The sequence below is a fragment of the Melospiza melodia genome, chromosome 6 (assembly GCF_035770615.1).
Source record: "Melospiza melodia melodia isolate bMelMel2 chromosome 6, bMelMel2.pri, whole genome shotgun sequence".
NCBI classification, from domain to species: domain Eukaryota; kingdom Metazoa; phylum Chordata; class Aves; order Passeriformes; family Passerellidae; genus Melospiza; species Melospiza melodia.
The window spans coordinates 13,038,970-13,058,676 of NC_086199.1; the positions used below are offsets into that span (position 1 = coordinate 13,038,970).

The 19,707-nt window shown below is 42.7% G+C and overlaps 1 protein-coding gene across 2 annotated transcripts in view; it reads left to right on the forward strand.

Annotated features, from left to right (window-relative positions):
• The window catches only part of BCL11B (BCL11 transcription factor B), a 91,334-nt gene that overhangs the window by 35,410 nt on the left and 36,217 nt on the right, over nt 1-19,707 (forward strand). The window contains exon 3 of one of the 2 annotated variants that reach the window (XM_063159989.1): nt 7,780-7,995. The exons of the other annotated variant lie outside the window; for it this stretch is intronic. Coding sequence (XP_063016059.1) covers nt 7,780-7,995 — 216 coding nt within the window. The remainder of the gene's footprint in view (nt 1-7,779; nt 7,996-19,707) is intronic. 2 annotated transcript variants of the gene reach the window in all.

Consider the following 19,707-nt stretch of genomic DNA (forward strand, 5'->3'; position numbering starts at 1 on the left):
GTTTAACCTTATCTTTACTTACATTTAGGCATTTCTTTTTTTATTTTTTTCTTTCTTTCCTTTTCTTTCCTTACTTTCTTTTTTTTTTTTTTTTCAGCACTTTTCTGTGATACATCAATAGTGAATAATTTTGTATTTCCAAAAATGAAGTAAATATAGGGGGAAAAATCCCATGAGCCACATAATGTGTTTTCATGACAACTTTGAAGGTTCTTATCATGGCCATTTTTTGCATTTTGTAGCATTGTCCTCGTGCTGCTACTGTTATTATTTTCATTTTAAGTACAGTTGAAATTTTACGTTCTGAAAACAGCAGTTAATTATTAAATGGTACCTAGCCTATGCTTTCTTTAGATTTTTAAATAAGAAATAATTAACCAGAGTTTTTAAAGGTCTGCAGAAAAGGCAAACAGGCCTGTGAAACCCCAGGATCTAATAACCAAAAGGTGAGTTGGTTTTCCAGTGCCCTAAGACTTTGAAGATGTCCTTACTTTGGCTTTTGAGTAACAGAAAGAGCTCAACCACATTTCATTCTGGTATAATATAGCTCTGAAGTTAACTGTTTTTCAAAGAAAAAAAAATTAGCTGACTGCTAATTAGATGTATTTTAACTGCAAAGTCATTTTAGCAGCTAATATTGTTACTATCTGCTTCAGTGTGAATCCTTAGTGAAGCTATTAAACTGTGAGAGCCTGAACTTATCAGACATTTTATAATGTGCCTGAATTTTTGTATCCTTGTTCAGAAATCTGTGGGGAGTGGAGGACCTTTCTGGCTCAGACATGGAAAGCACATTTTTTACCAACTGATTACCAGGGTGGGCAGCTGAGACCTCCTTGCATCCTCCTTTTCAGTTTTTTTTCTTGCTTTCTTTTCCCTGGCAATAATATTTCTTGTTTCTGTAGCACTCCCTCCTCTCCCAGACAGCAGTCAAGCCCTGCAGTGTGCCCTTTATCCAAGGAAAGGGATTTAGCAGCAGGGACTGGTCTTGGTGATTTCAGGATACTTTTGACTCCTGCCTGTTGTATACAACAAGTTGGCGATTCTGAGCAGCCAGGAGGCTCTCAGCATCAGGCAGGGTCCTGCTTTGCAAAAGCAATAGCCCACAGCAGAGGGTGGCCTTAGCCATCATTTTCCTATCGGTTTCTGACCCAGGATTCTTACTTTGCAATTGCTGGGTTGTGTTTCTCAGGGTTTGGGTATTTCCCCCCGTCTTATTGCATTGGTTGATTTAATTCTCCTTTGCACTCTAAAACAAAGTGACTGATACAATATCCAACTGATGAAAAAGAAGGTGATTTTCCCCCCTTTATTTGCTCAGATTTGAATTAGGTTATCTGCCTATCTTGTTTATGAAATTTTGTGCTGTCTTTTCTGCACAGACTGTGACTCCCAAATCTTCCACAGCTCCATTTCCATATTCCTGCGTGCTTGTTCTTTGTTAATCACTTGGCAAGCGCTTATTTGAATATTAAAAATTTCTTTAATCATCAAAGGCAGGAGCACAGCTTCATGAATATTCATATTTTTTCCCTCCTCAGACTGGATTCTAGTTCATTACCCTGCAGTAAAGCCAAACAGTCATCAATCGCGCTCATTACAGCCGCTGGCGTTTTGATTGGCTGCCTGCTGCTGGTAGCCCGCGTCCCCCATCCTCCCGCTCTCCTCCATGAGCTGTCGTGTACCTGCCAACAACAACAACAACAAAAAAAATATCAACAATGCAAGAATAAAATTTCTCCGGTTGAAAAACAACTTTGCAAACTTGTCAAGCAGTCCTCATCACTTTTTTTTTTTTTTTTTGGTTTTACACCAAAAATCAAGGAAAAAAATTAGAAGGGAGAAACTTGAGCTTTAGAAATGAATATTTGTCAAGAGAGTTGACGTAAGTTTCATTTGCATAATGACTTTGTACTTCTGCATTAATAAAATTTGCATATGAAGCCATGTTAATTACTCCTGATCATGCTTTTTGCATTCATGCATAGTAATTTTCTCCGACTTGTGAGAATTAATGTCTTGGCATGGGGGGAGGAAGGGGGGGAGTTGGGGTACTGTCAAATTTCTGTGCCAGTGCCCCTCACTCACACTCTTTCTCCTCCTTGCTCACCACGTCGTGTTCTTGATCTATGACTCATTTATGCATTATCATTCGAAATTCTTGGGAGAAAGAAATGTTTCAATTCAAAGGGAATCCTGGTCTGCCAAAATGAAAAAATCCCTGAGCAAAATACAACAAGAAATCTCTTCCTTGCTCTCCTTCTTCTCTACCTGCTGCAACTTTCGCATTTCCAGCTTGAGCAAAGTTTCACTCTAAGCATCACAATCAGTGTGGGGAAACCACTCCCAAGGGGCTGTGTGTGTGCTGGGGGGACAGGTGAAGGCTGGCGTGCAGGTGTGTCTGCCTGAGTGCTGGACTCTGGGTGTGAGTGTGTGCAGTTTTGTGTCTGCACACCAGGGAGAGGTTCTGCTTTCCTGGGGGATGCCGTGTGTATCTGCCCCTCACAGGGGGCATTGCTCTGCTGGTTGCTGTTGGAAGTGTGTGTGCTTGTGTGTATTTGGAAGTGTGTCTCTGTGTGACTCTGTGTGTGCGCTGGTGTGTATTTGCTTCCCAACCCTCTTGGTGTCTGCAAAAAGAGACATGGCAGAGAGACAATACTATCAGGTGGGAACAGTCCACAGGAGAGGGCGCGATGCATGTGAGACAACTTATTTTAGAAAAAGCTTGGAAAAAAAAATCTGTTGGAGAGATTAGTGGATGGATTTGTCTATAATTTTTGGAAACCTGCTGCAATGGTTCATGTAAAACTCCCCTCAAAACATCTGCAGTATTTTCCCTGAACATGATGGGCACAGGGCAGGGATGATGCTTCAGCCCGCACTCCAAATTTGTAGCTGTACACTGTTTGAACAGATGTTTTTCTTTTTATTGAAAGAGAATTTTTTAATAATGGAGCTGAGCTTTATTCTCTAACCAGCTATTGATTGGATTTTCTGTCACCAGACAGGCACAGAGAAACACAGGCACAGAAAAACTTGGTTTGTGCCCTGTTAAGCAGCTCACACGTCTGCCTGTGCACCTGCCTGTCTGCCTGTACATGGACACACACCCAGGCACCCACACAGACCCCTGGCACACACGAGCTACGTGTGGCTGCAGTTCCATGTGACATGAGATGTAAAACCACGTCTCTTAATTTAAGATTGCTTCCCCCGGTCTAAGCCATGATGAGGTGGGACATTTTGAATGCTGCTTTGGCTCCTTCTTTGTGTTCTGCTCAGGGACTTTTCTGCAGATGTGCCAGAGGAGTGTGGTGTTTTTACATACACCATATCATATGGCCAGACATATCTAGGCTCTGGGAGAGGGGCAACAAAAGGATGCAATTTATGCCTTGATTGTGGCTTTTGTCAGGTTCATCTAGGCTTTTCCATTTTCCATCTGGGGTCATGTCCAATTTACCTTATTTTCTTCCTTGCAAGTTTAAAAATAGCAGAGAGAAAAAAGAAAATTACCCTTAGTGGTGCTTTGGAGACAACATCACCTGTGAGCTACTGCCATGTACAGGTTCTGAGGAAATGCTGAGCCTGTTTAATGCACGAGAACAAAATCCTCCTTTACCATCAGCAATGCAGATGTTTTATTTACATGGTGACAGTCCCTGTGCGTGTTTCACACTCATGCTATGTGCAAAACTCTCCGTGCAGAATGAATGCAGAATATATAATTGAGATCTGCAGTGCAGGTGAGTGATTTCCCAGTGCTGACCCAGGAGAAAAATCGAGCCTCACACATCGTGTCAGGGATGTCCAGGCAACACAATGCTGCACGTGTGTGCCTGCTCTCCCCATCCAGATGGGATATTTGCCTCTAAGATTGCACTGCAGCTCTTGTGGTTTGCTTTCCCTTTACTGCTGATTGTGGCTATGCCCTTTGTGGCAGTCAGGGGCTCGCAGGTGTGTTTTCTCTTTGAAAATGTGATGTGGTCGATTGGATGTAGAATTCCAGAGATCAGCTCCACTCTCTTGCCTCTTGCTGTGTGGGCTGAGCAAAATAGTCTCTGCACCACCTTAAGATTCTATCTATCTATCTATCTATCTATCTATCTATCTATCTATCTATCTATCTATCTATCTATCTATCTATCTATCTAATCTATCTCTCTTTTTATCTTTGTTCATTTTGTGTTTGTCCACTACTTGTAACAGTTAAGTTGAAGAGCCTCCATCTTCATTTTCAGCTTTAAATAGACCCTTTATGGAATAAAAAATACACCTAGGATCCCACAGGGAGGAGATGAAGAGATGAAATGGGAACATGTTCCTAGCAAATACAAGCTGACTATTTTTGAACACAAGTGCTTTTTTTGTCTATAACTATGAAGAGGTATCATGTACCTAATGGTGGACCCCTCCTTTTCTCCCTGCTTTTCCTTGAGGCCACTGGATATGATTTCCATCTTCATAATTTTCCACTTGATCTGATTCTGTAGGACTGTCCTGATTAGTAACAAAGAAGTAAACCTTGAAGTGGTAGTAAAGGGGAGGAGAAATCACCTGATTTGACTTTTCTTGTTGGGGCAGATTTAAGTCCCCTGGTCTGGCAACTGCACAATATTTGTCTCTTAGTGCTGGACTTGGGAGTGCTAGTGGTAATCCCTATCATCTGCCAGAGTCTCTCTTGGTCCACTCTTCTTCTCCCTTACCAATCCTTATTCTTCTGTAATACCAGGTTAGAAATTTCAGATTTCCTCAAATTTACATCTGTCCTGGGCAACATCAAATCATAGAATCATAAAACTATGATTTGAGCTCCATGGTTTGAGTTGGAACAGATGCCCCTGCCATTGTCAGGGACACCTCAAAGACCCATCCAACCTGGTCTTGAGCACAGTTCTCTGGGTAATTTGTTCCAGTCTCTCACCACCCTCACAGTAAAGAATTTCTCTCTTAAACCTAATCTACACCTATCTCTGTGAGTTTAATTCCATTGTCCTTTGTCCTATCATCACATATCCTGTAAAAAAACCAACTCCCTTGTCAGCTCCTTTCAGGTACTGGAGGGCTGCTATAAGGTTTCCCCAGAGCGTCTCTTCTCCAGGGTGAGGACATAAAAAAGAACTTCTGAGGGACAGTTTCAGTTCCATCCGTTGACTGGCATCTGGTTCATACAGTTCTTCTGGTAAAATTGTTAGGTACCTTGTTAAAAGAGATAGCTTTTTTGCCCCCAGTAGCACTGTTGGGAGGCTCCTACAGGATCCCTTTGGCCAGATGGTGAGAAATCTCCTATTTGAGATCTCTATTCCCTTTCCACACTAGAGATGTCCTGAGTAAGATCTGGGAGGGCCTTCCTTGGTGAGAGCTTTTTGCATCTTCTTGCACACCTCAGGGCAGTGCAAAATGCATTAAATTCATTGCCAATGCACGTATGGGATGCACCAAGGCTGGAGAGGAGGCTGTTACTCTCAGGGTAGTGTTGTGTGCCAGGGCCCATGGACCTCCAGATTAAAGCCCCGTGCAGTGGAGTCAGGTGATGCATTTGCTGGACTTCATGTAGTTCCTCTGCGTGATTATCTCTTTCAAAACCCCTAGCAAGGCATCATGATATATAGAGGGCCAAGTGACTGCAAAGCTGTGCCCTTAGTCATGGTGAAACCACAGACACATCTCAGCATAACTTGAGATGTAGCTGCCCTGTGGTTCTACTCTAAATCCCCATTTCAAGCGGATGAATTTCTAAGCAAGGACAAATGCCCAGACAGCTCAACACTGCCATGCAATTTTTATTGTATTAGGAATATAAGATACAATTGTTAAGTCATTGGAGGGAACCTGTACTATTCTTTCCTTATTCCATGAAAAAAGCAAACATTATTCATATCTGTTACAGCGGCAGTAGTGGTACAGCCTGCACACATAGAATCCATGTCCAACATTAGTTTCCTCATGCACAGCACACCGTCTTGCCAGAAATGCAACGTAGGTAGGATCTGGATAGCAGTTATCATACCTGCTTGTATAGAACTTCCAGAGAGACCAAAGAGTTACAAAAGTAAAACAGAGCTCCCAAAATAAAAAAAAAAAAGTCCTTTCTTGTCCCACAAGCCACAGAGATGGCTTCTATTTAAAACCAGTCCTCACAAAACAGCACAAATTTTATCTTCAATGCTTGAAGCTCAAGTATTTACACAGGGAATTTATACTCTTCACTTGTGGTTTTGGCAAAAGCTTCACACAAATGTTTTGCACTGGTGGTCTCTTAGCCATTTAAGATAAACGCCAAAAGCAAATGCAGTCCTTGCAGACTGGAGTGCTGGATGCTGTGCCAAGGATGAAGTATCCCCATTTGCCTCACATGTGTAGCTGTCAGATCAGCATGCAGGCCTGGTTTCTGAATAGGGACTCTCAAGGTAGAGAGACTCCCTTGGAAATTCTTGCATGTTTCGGCTCAGAAGGAGCATGGATAAATATTATTCCTTGCTGCCACAGTGTAGGTTCCTTTAGGAAATGTTTTTTCTAGGGTTGGAGGGAACACAGATAAATATTTCTGTTTGCTGCCATGGTGTTTGCATCTATCTGCAAGGTGCACACTCATGCACAGCCAGAGATGCCACCATTTAGTAAGAAAGCATTTGCCAGAAGGTACCCCACAATTAGCACACATATTTCCTGATCTAAATACAGGGGGAAACTGTGGTTTCTGATCTACCACTGTGTGGTAACTGTTGGCAAATGCCAACTTTTTAATGGCAACTACTCCACCACATTTCTTCATGTAGAAACTGGCCTTGATTAGTAGCTACCCTTTAGTTAATAACTTAGTGGCAGGCATAGTTTGAAATGGAGAGGTTGGGATTCCCAATGGATGGAAAGTGGTGCCGTTCACTCAGCTTCCATTTAAAGTCTGCTAATTTGTGCCAGCCAAAACGTGACTCCTACATGATTCTGTGTGTGTGTGTGTCTGTATTTGTGCAGGTGTATGCTGATATTTAAGACTTGTATCTTAGTTTTTCAAAGCTACAGAGTTCAGTTTGGACTAGTGCCAGGAAGAGCAAGCACTTCCAGTGGAGCAGGAGAAAACTCTTAAATACAGCTTTTAAATGGCAGGTGATTCCTAGAGGGGTTAAAAATAAATAATAAGGTTGTAGGTTACAATATCATCTTTTAGCTACCAGGAAAAAGGTTGCTCCCTTCCTCGCAGGCTCAGTAGGGAATCAGCCTGCATAATCGGGGCATGCAAAATGCACAACTGGCCGCAACTCAAGCGGGAAGGCAGCACATGGCCGCCAAGGCTTCCTTCTGGGAGCTCGGCTCCTGGCACCTCACTGAAGCCATTTGAGCTCTAAGTCACTGCACTTTGTCCGGGCTGGTGAGTGGAGCCCACTTCAGCAGTGGCTCGGCAGAAAGGCTGCCCAGTTTTGTGTCGGCTCAGTGCATTAACACAGCCATAAAACAATTATCCCCCTTTTGATTTGGTCCCTGAGCAGGCGCTGGTGGCGACGTCCGCCGCCTCTGGCTCTGCTCCGCGCCAGGGCTGGCCATCCCCCACCTTCACCCCGCTCCATGCCCTCACAGGCCCTCAGCCTGGGTTTGCAGGTCCTCCAGGTCTCTTCTTATTCTTCCCCCACCCAGTGTGAGCCCTCAGCTGGCCCCAGAGAGGGGTTCAGAGCAAGCGTGTTGAGCGTTAGGCAGCCAGCCCCCACTTCGCTTGTTTGATGCCTCCTCTGTCCCTTCAAACTTAGATCCGACTGACAGTTTTTTCTATTGTTTTTTCTCCAGGGCCGTCCAGGCCTGCAAACCTGCCGGGGGCTCCCATAGCTGCCTCCTCCCACCCTCACACATCCGTGATCACGTCACCTCTCCGCGCACTGGCCTCCCTCCCGCCCTGCCTTAGCCTGCCCTGCTGTGGTGCACGTGCAGTCTCAGTTGGCGGGACTCAGACTGAGATTCAGACTGAGACGTCAGGCACATTTGGATGTCATTGTCAGTTGTCAGGTAATAGAAATACTTTTTTTTTGTTGCTATCTGAAGGTCAGTAGTGCTGCCAAGTGATGTCGTCTTTGCTGTGGGAGAGCTGCCTTTGCTGGGTCGCATGGGGAAGGCAGAGAAAATGCCCTAACCTGCCCTCCCCTCCCACTTCCCTTCCTCCTTCCCTCTCCACCCTGGAAGAGGATGGGGAGTGGGAAAGGGCCTGCGACTCCCTCCATTTTCTCATCCCTCCCTTCCTGCCTGCCCACCCTCAGTTGTCACCTGCGGCCACTGCTGGGCCGTTTGTGCCATGTTGTGGAACAAATGTCTGAGACTCCTCGCAGAATGTGACACCCCAGTATCGAGATTTCATCTCTTTAGGCTGTTTATTTTAAGCTTAATTGGATAGCATTTTACATCTGAGGCATTTTTATTTCCTTCTTTTTTGCCCGTCCTCCTCAGTCATTCATATTAAAGGCTCTCCTCTGCATCCATGTGCACGCAGGATGTATGTGCTCCATGCTGTTTTCTCCCTTGCTTTGAGAAAATGCTCCTTGGTAGCTCACCATGCATCCCTGGCCTCTTACCCCATCAGTTTTTCTTTTCCTTTATTCCTTTTGGATGCCTGACTTTTATCACCACAAGGAGGGGAAAGTGAAAATGAAGGCACACCAAGCTAGCCAAAGAGAACACGGACATATTGTCACCAGACCCCATCATTTCAGACCCAGTGATCTCTTTGAAATCAGTGGGTGTTTCTGAGCATGGATCAGTTGCAAGACTCGGTCTATGATGAACTCTGGGCTGGTGAGGTGAAAATGGGGAGGGTTTAAAAGAAAATGCAGATGTGGCAAAATCCACAAATGTTTATGGACTCTCACTGTGGTGGGCCAAATCCCACAGCATTCATTCATGATAATGTGCATGTAGTTTCAATAAGGAGTTCCTGAAATGATGCTGGATAAGTAAAGAGTGAGGACCAAAGGATTCAGAGAGACAGCAATGACTGTCAGGAGTAAAGCCTTTGGGAAATGGCTCCTCATTTCTCCCCTGAAGCTGGCAAAGCTTTGTTGTGCTACCTTTTTCCTTCCACAAGCACTGGTACCACTTGGCTACAGTATGCTGTATCTCATGAGAATGTTCCTGTACATCTCTCATTGATGTAATAAAGTGAGATATAAAGTTTTGCAAGAAATTTAAATTTGTATCTTGGAAACCTTGGGTCTTGAAAGATAAAATGTTCTCAGGAGGAGGTTAAGAGCACTCTGCAGGGTGCTGTGTAGATCCTGGGTGAAGCTCAGGGCACACAGAGAAGGCTCCCTTGCTGCCTGGAAGATGCTCAGCCTACACCCATCCACTTGCACTGGCACACAGGTTTTGATTTTTTAGCAATGTACTGTGGGGTGAGGTGCCATCAGTAAATGCAGGGTCTGGTTACATTTTCTGTCCAAGCTGCTGCATGCGGTGTTGCAGAGGATGCAGTTTTAGTGAAATTCTGCTTCATCAGCCTCGGCAGGCTGACCAATGTCGAGACAGGCTCTTGCAAATGGTGAGTGTTGGGTCAGAAATTCAGAAAGCTTCCCTGCCTCCTCTCCTCCCAGGAACCAGTAAATCAAACTGGAACTGGTCTCATGTTTTGCTGTCTTCTCTGCCTTCACTGGTGTAGTATGCATGTGCATGCCTTCAGGAGGCACACAGTTGTAAACACTGAATTGGACACCCCAGTTCCCTCTTGCTTCTGATTGCAGCAGCTAGTGGGAATGGAAGCAAGTACACCTAAAAATGGAAAAGGAAGGAAGGAATAACTTATTGAAGAATGTGGGGAAGGTGAGGCTTTTGTACTTTGTGTACTTGGAGTTCTCACTTTGGAGTTGTGTGCTGTGAGTGTTTGGAATTGCCTGTGTGCTGGGAGAGCGGTGCCAGCTCTGTGGAGAGGGAGACCTGTTATCATGGCTTCCTGTAATTACTGCTGCAGTCTGCCACACTTAGAGAATAGGCTTTATCAAAGTGCATGCTACATGTTTATGACAGTAGTTGGTCAAGGTCTGCTTGAAAGAAACATTTTCTTCCCTTGAAAAAGGAGATTATGTCTACTTAACCCTTTCTTAGCTTATAGTATTCACTGTATCTGAGCCTAGGCAAGGGTTGTGCATTCTTTCTGTCGCCCAAAATGTTTTGTGGAAATGATAGAAAAATGAGTTCTTTGTGTTGATTAATAACCTAGTGACAATCCCTGCATTGTGCCTTTTTTTTTAAATATAGACATTTACAACAGTCACTTGCTCCAGCTTTAGAGATCAGCTTGTCTCTCTGACTTGATTAGCCTTTTATTCTGTCAGCCCTGTTCTTGCTTCTGAGGAATTGGTTACTTCTTTGAACAAAAGCCATCAGCAGTTCCCGCCTCCCCTCATCCTTCATCATTTCTTACCTTTCCTGTTTTTCAGCATTTATTTAATTCAGGACCTGGAGATTTTCCATGCAGTTCTCAAGCAGACTGCTACTGATGGCTTGAAGCTGTAGCTACTCCAAAATCTTTACTGGGCACTCACAACCTGGGCCCTCAAGAGTCCCTCACAGCAGTGTGTGCTGCAGAATCCAAATGTCTGGCTGCTGGTGGGATTTGGGGTACACATGTGTGAAAACTGCATTTGGAAATCTCCAACCTAGATAAGAGTGATTGTCTGGGATGCTGAGTAGTGTTCAGTCATGCACAGAGGAAGTTGTGATGCCTCATCCAGACCTGTTAGTGATCTTTAGAAAATGTGCTGCTGATATTTTCAGTCACAGCAAATGGTGCTGGGAGGTCTGCTTGGATGTCCACTGTGCTGCTCAGCCAGTGCTGATTGTGGTCTTCTCTGTCTTTCTTCAATTTGTTGCGTCCAAGGCACCCCAGGATGAGGAATTTGCAAGTAAAAGTCCATGTTTTTTCGTGTGACTTCAAAAAAAATCTCTACCACTGGTTCAATCTCTCTCGGTCTATTTATTTATTTATATATTTTGCCCCAGAAGTTTTTGTCAGTTGAATTGGGTTCTCCCGTTCAAATGTTTTTAGTGCCTATTTAATTAGAAGTTGGAATAGAGTAATGAAATTCACAGGGTTATGTAGCTTGGACCTAAAATATGGATGGGCAAAGCATTCATTTTGCTTTACCCCTTGCCAGATTAGGGTGCTTTTTTGAGCCTGCTTTTTATTTCATTTCAATGAATTGCAACTGCTCAGAGTAACTGTAAAACACACACAGTTTTTTTTTTTTTGCATAACAGAGACATGCAAATGATTGTTGAGAGACATAATTATGTAAAGAAAAGTATATGTCTGTGTGCATGCACACATACACTGCAATGCTTTTTGTGGGGCTATTTTTTCACAATACATCTTCATAAGGCTCTTTTTATGATGCTGATTTATTAATATTGTACATTAAGGCTTAAATTGTCAAAGCTGCCTAAGAGATTTGGATGCCCATTTCCCATTAAAGTTAACGAGAAATGAGCATTGAAAATCTCAGCACAGAAGTGCATGGCACTTTACAGTGTGTTCTCCAAAGAAAAAAGTCCCTGCCTTGAAGATACTGTGGTGCAAAAGCCCCAGGAAGAGGATCGTAATCAGCATAAGACAAAGGGGATTGTAATGGCACAGAGAATAATTAATCCCCTGTGCCTGCATTCACATATATACCTGGTCCCAATTCTTTGGACCCGGGCCTACAAATGAGGGTTTTATATACCCCTGTAAAGATAATTAAATCTGTCCAGTACACATATATTCATCTAAGCAGTGAAACTGCTTCCTTCCCACATGTAGGCTGATGGAAGGAGGTGGAAAGCAATTATGATACTTAGCTGCATGTATAAAAACAGCAAGTGGGCATGGACAGCAGTGATTAATGGACAGGGCTGTGAAATTTAAGGTCTAAAATAGAGGAAGGCATGGGGCCATATCTTGGAAGAGAGGAACAAGCTCCTGCTAATTCAAGGAATCAGCTGTGTTAGTCATTAGGACATTCTGAAAATCACAGTCATCTTGTAAAGTTAATATCAATTTACTTGGCTACTGAAATTCTACTTACTGCTTCATTTAACTAGTCTGGTGTTTTCTTGGCAGAGGTTAAGGTGACAGTAAAGATAAAAGCAGTCCCTGTAACTAAATCATAGGTTTTAAAAGAATACTTTTTCCTCCATCTATTATATCACCGTGTTCATTTTATGTTGGTTTTATAACTGGAGTCAGCCAATGAGAAGAGCCAGATTAGACCACCCTGCTGTAAAAAGCTTGATGCAATTAATACAGTCTGTCTAGAAAGAAGTATTATTTCAAAAAGTTTTATGTTAATGATATGGTATGCACTCGGCACGTTTCTTACTTGAACAAGAAGCAAGCTTTTGTTCACTCCAGCCTGGGTTTTATTAGCACGGGAGGATCAATGGAAAACAAAACAGTAATCAGAGCAGAGAATACAAACTCATCCAGCAAAAACCTTCTAACTCATCATGTCCCAGGAAAATGACTGATACTCTACTCTTCATTTTTTGCTTTGTGGAGTTTCAAAAAAAAGGAAAAAAAAAAGCAAAAAAATTGATTTCTCTTCAGCACTGATGCTTTTTTGAGAGGAGAAAGAGGAATTTGGTATAAGTGTCAGAAGACAGACAAAGATCTACAGTTTCCCTGAGAACCTTTGTAAATGTATCTTTTCATTTTGCTGCATAAATAAGAGGTTTGCATAAAATACTGGCTAACATTCAGGAGACATGCCCCTATGAGTCGTGTATTTATTTATTTTAGTGAAATATTTAATGCATGCTAGAGTAGAAATGACTTTGTGGACAGTACTTACAGAGTGCAGGGATGTGTGAGAGATGTATACACTAAAAAGAGTAATGCATCAGTCTGACTGCACGCATCCATCTTTACACCTATCTATCAATCTCTGTGTTCATTCACCTATCCAAGTATTAAAATCATGTGTGACCTGCTGTCTAGGCAGCTCCCTGTCTCACTAGATATTAAAATCAGATCCAAACTCAAAATAAGGGGATTTAACACAGGCTGGTTTTTTTGACTGAATAGTGTGTTTGCCAAGAGGCAGCAAAGAGACCTTAAAATTGCAAAGAGGTGACTAAAATGAGGGTGCTGCATGGGGCAGGGTCGCTGGCACTGAGAGCATGGCTGTGGCTTTGTTCTAGACAGATGGCTGATCACTATAACTTTGTAAGTCCTAATTATGTCAAGTTAAGAACCAGCAGGAGCAATAGTGATATTTAAAGGTTCTTTAAAGCGGATGCTTGCCATTTCCAGACATCCCAGCAAAAAAAGAAAAGCCCTTAATTGCAATATTAATGGGTGGAACTGAATCTGGTAGTCTTGGTAGGAAAAGGTTCAAGGGAACGTTGCCTGCAGTAAGGACAATGGTTCCAACATTGAGAGAGTTAACTCGATCACATACCACTACACTGAGCCCGAGAGTCTGAACTCTTCAAACGCTCCAAATGGAGAGCTAAATCAAAGAATCCTGTTTCAAATCCATCCAAGATGTTGCTGTTTTTCTCCTCTGACAGGAGAAGCATTTGGAAGTGCAGTTTCTTTCTTTTTTTATAGCTGTCTTAAAAAGGAGTTTGGATGTTTAGCACAGCTGGTGCTCATTACATTATGCACTATCAATAAAATAGCATGTGTAATTAATTTTTAATGCAGTGCTGTATGCAGCGCTTTAAAGCAGTTACTGTATGGGGAGAGCCGACACCGGTCACTGACATCAGAAATATTGAAATAGAGGGCTAGATTTTGCATTTTTAAAGGGTGCATGTGAGAGTGGGGGAAGGGTAATTCCCAGCCAGCAATTCTCTGGCCACAATCAAATTTAAAAATATAGGAACAAGATGGATGAAGGTGATTTTATAATTTGTTTATTGGAACGAATGAATTTTTGTCCTTTTGGAGTTTGCTGAGTGATAGCTGAATTAGGAGAGGTGACTTCAGAATATAGATAAGGACCAAGGGAGCACATAGCAACAGATCTGTATTTGTTAATGCACAAACAGGCTTTGGTGGTATCAGGTCGGAGATGAGGTAAAAAGGGAGCTTATGGAAAAGCAAGGGAAGGACATTTCTGTTCTATCTCATTGAAGAGTTTTTTTTCCTTTTCATTGCAGGGCTTCTTTCTCATGCCTTGTTGTGTCTTCTTGTTCCCATTAGTAATAACCCCATTTTTCCCCCCCTTGCTCCATTAAACATTTGGGAGTACTGGTAGTTTGGAAGGCAGAGAGTAGCTTGGTTACAGAGGCACCACTGATGACATGGTTTATGCTGCTCTGACAGAAGACCCAAACAAATTAGGGTCTTCTTTTTGCACGGCAGGACTTTCCACCAGACACCAGCATAAGTGATGACTGCTTTAATTAGGCAGTGTAGGAAAGGTTTGGGCACCACCATGGCTCTCAGCAGCCATTCTGTCCAGAAACACCTTGGTTGACTGAAGGAGGAGCAGATCTCTTTTTGAAGCTGTAGCACGGTGTGTGTCCGTGCTCAGCAAAGGGATGGGAATGGCTTTCATGCTTCTGCAGCAGAGGAACTGCCAGGGATGGTTTGCAGGATGGGACCAGCCTCTTCCCTGCTGCCGCTGTTCTCCCACCCATTTTCAGAGAGTTAAATGCCACTTGGTGAACACTTCCTAAAAAGAGAAGAAATCAACTGCAGGAAGAGAAGGAAGGAAGCAATCACCTAAAAAGCAACAAAATTAGGGGTAGTACTTGTCAGGTGCCTTGCTTTTTGGTTGGGCAATGCACCAGCTTCCTAAAGCTGATTTTTTTTTTAAATACACGTGCACAAGGCATAAATGTTTGCAATTATTCTTTCTTTCTCTCAGCAAATTGCCGTTCATTTGTACATAACATATGCTAAACAGTTCACTTGCACAGCCTCACCTGGCATATTCAGGATGGAGTTTCCTCCTGCCCCTTCAGCAGTAGCTTTTTGTCATCACTTTTCTTCTCGCTTTCTGTCAGATTTGTGCGGATGTGTTTGTGTGCCTGAGCCAGGAAGTGAATTGGCCTGTTCAGCTTGTGAGAACAGAGATAAACCTCTCGTGCACAAATATAATGCTCAGTGTCAAAGGAAGTAGGGCAAACTATGGTGTATGGTGTAGGTAGTAGTGATGAGAACTGCTTTTTAGTTCACAAGCCAGAATGGCAAAGGTGGAGGGAACAACGAGGTGTTGTACATTTTGTAGTGAAATCACCTAATTTTATTTTATTTGTTTTAGAGGAATTGGATCATTTATTCCTGGGGTGGCTCAGGTTTAAGCCAGAGAACTGCAAAAAAAGTAGCATGTGTCCCTCCAGAGCTAATTCAGAGGACCTCTGCTTTTTTGTTTTCTGAATGCTTCATAAAAATAGATGAAAGGAAGTGTTCTATGCTCAGATGGGATGCTTTATGCTCAGAATGGGATTTGAGTCAAAGAAGCCATGCTGATGCATCTTGTGTGTGCCCCACTGTGTTCCTGTGTTCTGCATGTTGGTCCTCCTTTCTGCTGAGCAGTAAAGAGCTGAGCAACTGTTAGCAACATACCTTTTTATGCTGTTTGCCTTCTTTTGGACAGGCTTTTTCCAAGAATTTTTGCAGTACATACAGAAATCTGGTAGGCTAGTGTATGGTACATGCCTTTGGTATCTTTATTTTCTTCTTTTTTTTGTCTTTGATCAAGCCATTTCTCTGGGCCCCTGTTAATGTAACTTGCCATAGCACAGCCTGGGCAAGCCAGGTTCAATGAGACACTAAAAATTCCACTTGGAAGGAAGCAGGCAAAAATCCCACATAGGAAGGCTTGCATTTTTTATGAATTCAGCTGTATGAGTCAGAGGTCCTGGGACTTCAGGAATGAGGTTAATGCAGGCACTAAGCAAGGAGATGGGGAGACAGTCACTGGAATTGTGCTATGAAATTGTGCCTTCTAAATGTCTTTGCTATGAACATAAAGGGCCTCTGGTTAGAGAAGAGCTGGTTTGCACAACATACCTGCAGCTTTAATTCTTGTTTAAACCTCACCTGGCTATTTGAAGCCAACTGTAAATGTATTATTTTCAGTACATCCCCTTGGCAAAGTGAGAAGAGCATCCCATCCTTCCTGTGTGTCAGGCTGGCTCCTCACATGTCCTGTATTGACCTAGATTATTTCACGTGAGGCAGGGATCTAAACCTGATCCTTACATCTCTTCCATGGCTGCGTGACAAACGTGGAGCTGCCAGGGTGTGCTGTGCCATGCCAACAGTCCACTGGGAGATGGGTTAGGGGCTGCCCAGGGATGCTTGGCTGAGCATCTTCCTGTGAGGTGTTTTCTGACTTCAGCGCTGTTATACTGCTCTGCCAGTGGTGAACATGGCCTGTGGAATTCCAGGATGTACAGAGATTTAAGCAAGAGTCAGAGTGTTGTTGGGAAATGCATATAATTTACAACTGTCCATGGTGATGAGAGCAAAACCCAAAACTTCATGGAATCTCCTAAGACCTCGGTATAGCAGCAGTGCCTTCTACCTTCTGTTCACAGGGGAATTATTTTTTTCAGTTTCCATCTTCTAACAGAGTTTTGGTTTATTTTTTCATCTCTTCTGCTTGAATAGGGAGAGAATAAGTTAACTTGTTATGGCACAGACAGGCTTATAATGTAAAGTATGTCCAAAAATTGGATCTGAGTGTTTATGGATTGATTAATCCAAATCCTTTATAAAAATGTGTGAACTGTTGATTAAACAGGGAACAGGAGCATTGTGGACATGCAGTGAGTACAAGACTAGTGAGTAACTTTACCTTCCTGTAAAATCTAATTCAAAAAACATCAATCTTTCTCTGTTTTTTTTTCCTTTCAAATGGAACTAATTCCTCTACTGTAAATTTGAGGTAGAATCTTAAAAGCTCCAGAGTCTATTGAAACCAAACACTTCACTGTCATTATCAATAGATACATAGAATAGTTGTAAAATGATCCTCTGAGATTGCTGTAAACTCCTTCCCAATTTCCTTCACACTTTCCCTGCCCATTTTCCATGAAGAGTGCTGTGAAAGCTGCATCCATCCTGCTCCTGCCTCAATCACCACTGTCACTATTCATTAGTGCAGTTGAGCACACTCATAAATGTCTGAGCTCTTCCCATATTTAGAGCTCTCTAGCCAACAAATCTCCCCTTCTGCTCTTCCTTTTTGAGAAAAAACACAGTGGTCAGGGTTTGAGGTAGCACTTGAGATATAATTTTAATTCAGTGACCTGGTATCATCCAGAGCTGTAAGGGGAAAAAGAGTGTGGGAGACAGTACCATCGGTGCCTAAATAATTTTCTCCTTACCCTTTCTGTCTAAGTTTGTCAGGCTGTGTCTTGTGATTATAGACTGAGATTTCTTAAATTTGTATTCTCCTTAATAGGTAAAGATGAGTGAAAGCTGTTTTTCACTTTCTCCTCACTGTTCCTTCACACATGTCTTTGCTCTCTGGGACAGGCTGGCACTGCTGGGGAGGTATTTCCCAGGGGATTTCATTGCCCCAGGGTTAGCTTTCTCCATCTCCACAGCAGCATGGAGCTGTAGTGCATATAGCTCCCTCCCAGCAAGCCTCAGTGAGTCACCATCCTGCTTGCTGGCTCTCTGATGGGAACAGGATGCTCTGTCCCAGGCCACTCTGTCCATGGAGCTTCTGCCCATCTGCACCTTTCCCTTCTCCTGCTCTGCCCTAGACATTCATATTTCTTTCTTATTTTATATATAACATTTCAATTTTTCCATCAGGTAGGTCCTTCATTCGTTGCTGTCACTGCCAGTAGTCCCTGAAGTCATAATTACAGCACTTTTTTTCTAAAAAACAAGTCCAAAGTGAAATTGTTCTTTTTAGTGATTCTTTTTTTTAAACTTCATATTTTTTAAAATGGAAATGACTGCTGAAAATAAACTCAGTTTGCAATGTACAGACTTACTGAGCCAGCATGAATTCCCTTAATAAGCTGGGGTATGTGTGTGTGCGTGCACGTGTGTGTTTTCCCCCCTTAGACCTTGGAATAAGAGTGCTGTCTCTTTAAATCTTAACTCAAACTTTACTGGCGATTTTACAGAGCCTGGTTTCATTTATAGTGGAGCCAGACTTGCTGTGTGAGAGCCGTCCGCATGCTGGAATTAGTCTTAAGCTCGCTTCTGTGGCGTTGCCAAATTCCATGTTTGTGTTTTATTTAGAATTCTTTTCACGGCCAGTCGAATCTGTTCAGGCACACATAGGCAGTGTTGCGCCCCATGGAGAAAATAAGCAAGTTTGCGTTTTCTTTGGCATAGGCCATGGCCACAAAAGACTGCGGTCTAAAGAAACATTTTTTAAAAGCTATTTTAACCCATAACAGATGTATAAAGTAGGCACACACATGCCAGCTTCCTTAGTTTTAATTAAAAAATAATTATGGCTTTAATGGGATGCTAGTGACAAATTTGGATGAATGGTGGGTGACATTATCTCAAGGCTTGCTTCAACTTATAAATTAGTACATTTCTCTTGGCCAGTGGTACAGATGAAATTAAATGAAGGAGCAGATTAATATTTCTTAAAGTTACATTGAACCAAATGAAAAATCCAATCAAATAAAAAAGCATGGTCCCTTCCTCCCTCTCTTCCTCAGATCTCCATTTGCATGAGATCACAGAACACAGAGGAAAGGTTATTTTCTCTGGCTGATAATTGCTCTGGCCAACCATAAACTGGACTTAGGTTTTCAAGATTACTCTCTCTTTCGTAATTTTGCATTGGTAGCCACATTGCCAAATTATTGTGATTAATGTCAGCAGGTGCTTCCATTCATAACCACATCTAACCAGCTAGCACAGTACCTTCGAGCCAGGAAATCTTAAATATAAACCCAACCCTACATGTTGCATGTTGCAATGGTTCTCTCTCCATACCTTGGCTAACTGGTGGTGATGCTGGCTGAGATTTCTCACATCTTTAGGCTATTTTCAATTTGGGGCTTTTAAGGCTCACCAGAACTGGGCTAGATGCACAGGCTTGCACAGGTAGCAACAGTTTATATTTATGAAGAAATAAACAAAGGAGTAATAAACATGTAATGAGCTAACCCCAGATGGTATCTCTGCTGTTATTAGTCAGGTGTATGTAGAGTTGAGGAAGGAAGATGGAAGGATCAGCATGAGTGGCTCTGGATATTGAAGGAGAGGTTGGATGGGTTCACTGGAAAATGTGTCTTCCTCCTTCCCATGCATCCCACCCATGGACACCCTGAACAGATGCTGAGAACAAAGGCGATAAAGCAGCACAGCTTTTTAAGACATGCAGCAGAATCACATTTCCTCCAGACCTGCTTGTCCCACCCTCGTGCTCTCCAGCAGCAAAGGCAGCCCAGCGTGGGATGGGGCTTTCTGGATGAGAGCAGATGATCAGCTTTATGATCTATGGCACCAGCAGATGAGGATCATTTTGGTTTTGGATGGCAAAACCCTGTTTCCTGTTCTCCAACATATTCTTTCATGAAACTTCTCATCTGCTTAACATTTAGCTCCCATTGTAGAAGACAACCCTGGAATGCTGCTGATACATGTACTCTAGATGGTGGGAACTCTGCTTCACTCAGGCAGTGCTAGTTTTCTCTAATGAATATGTTGAAATGTTTCCTTAATAAAAAATTAAAGTGACTTTTGGAAAAAAGCAGATTAAGGAAAGAGGGAGAGTATCAGGTGCTTAGTGGATAGCTGTGCACCTTCCC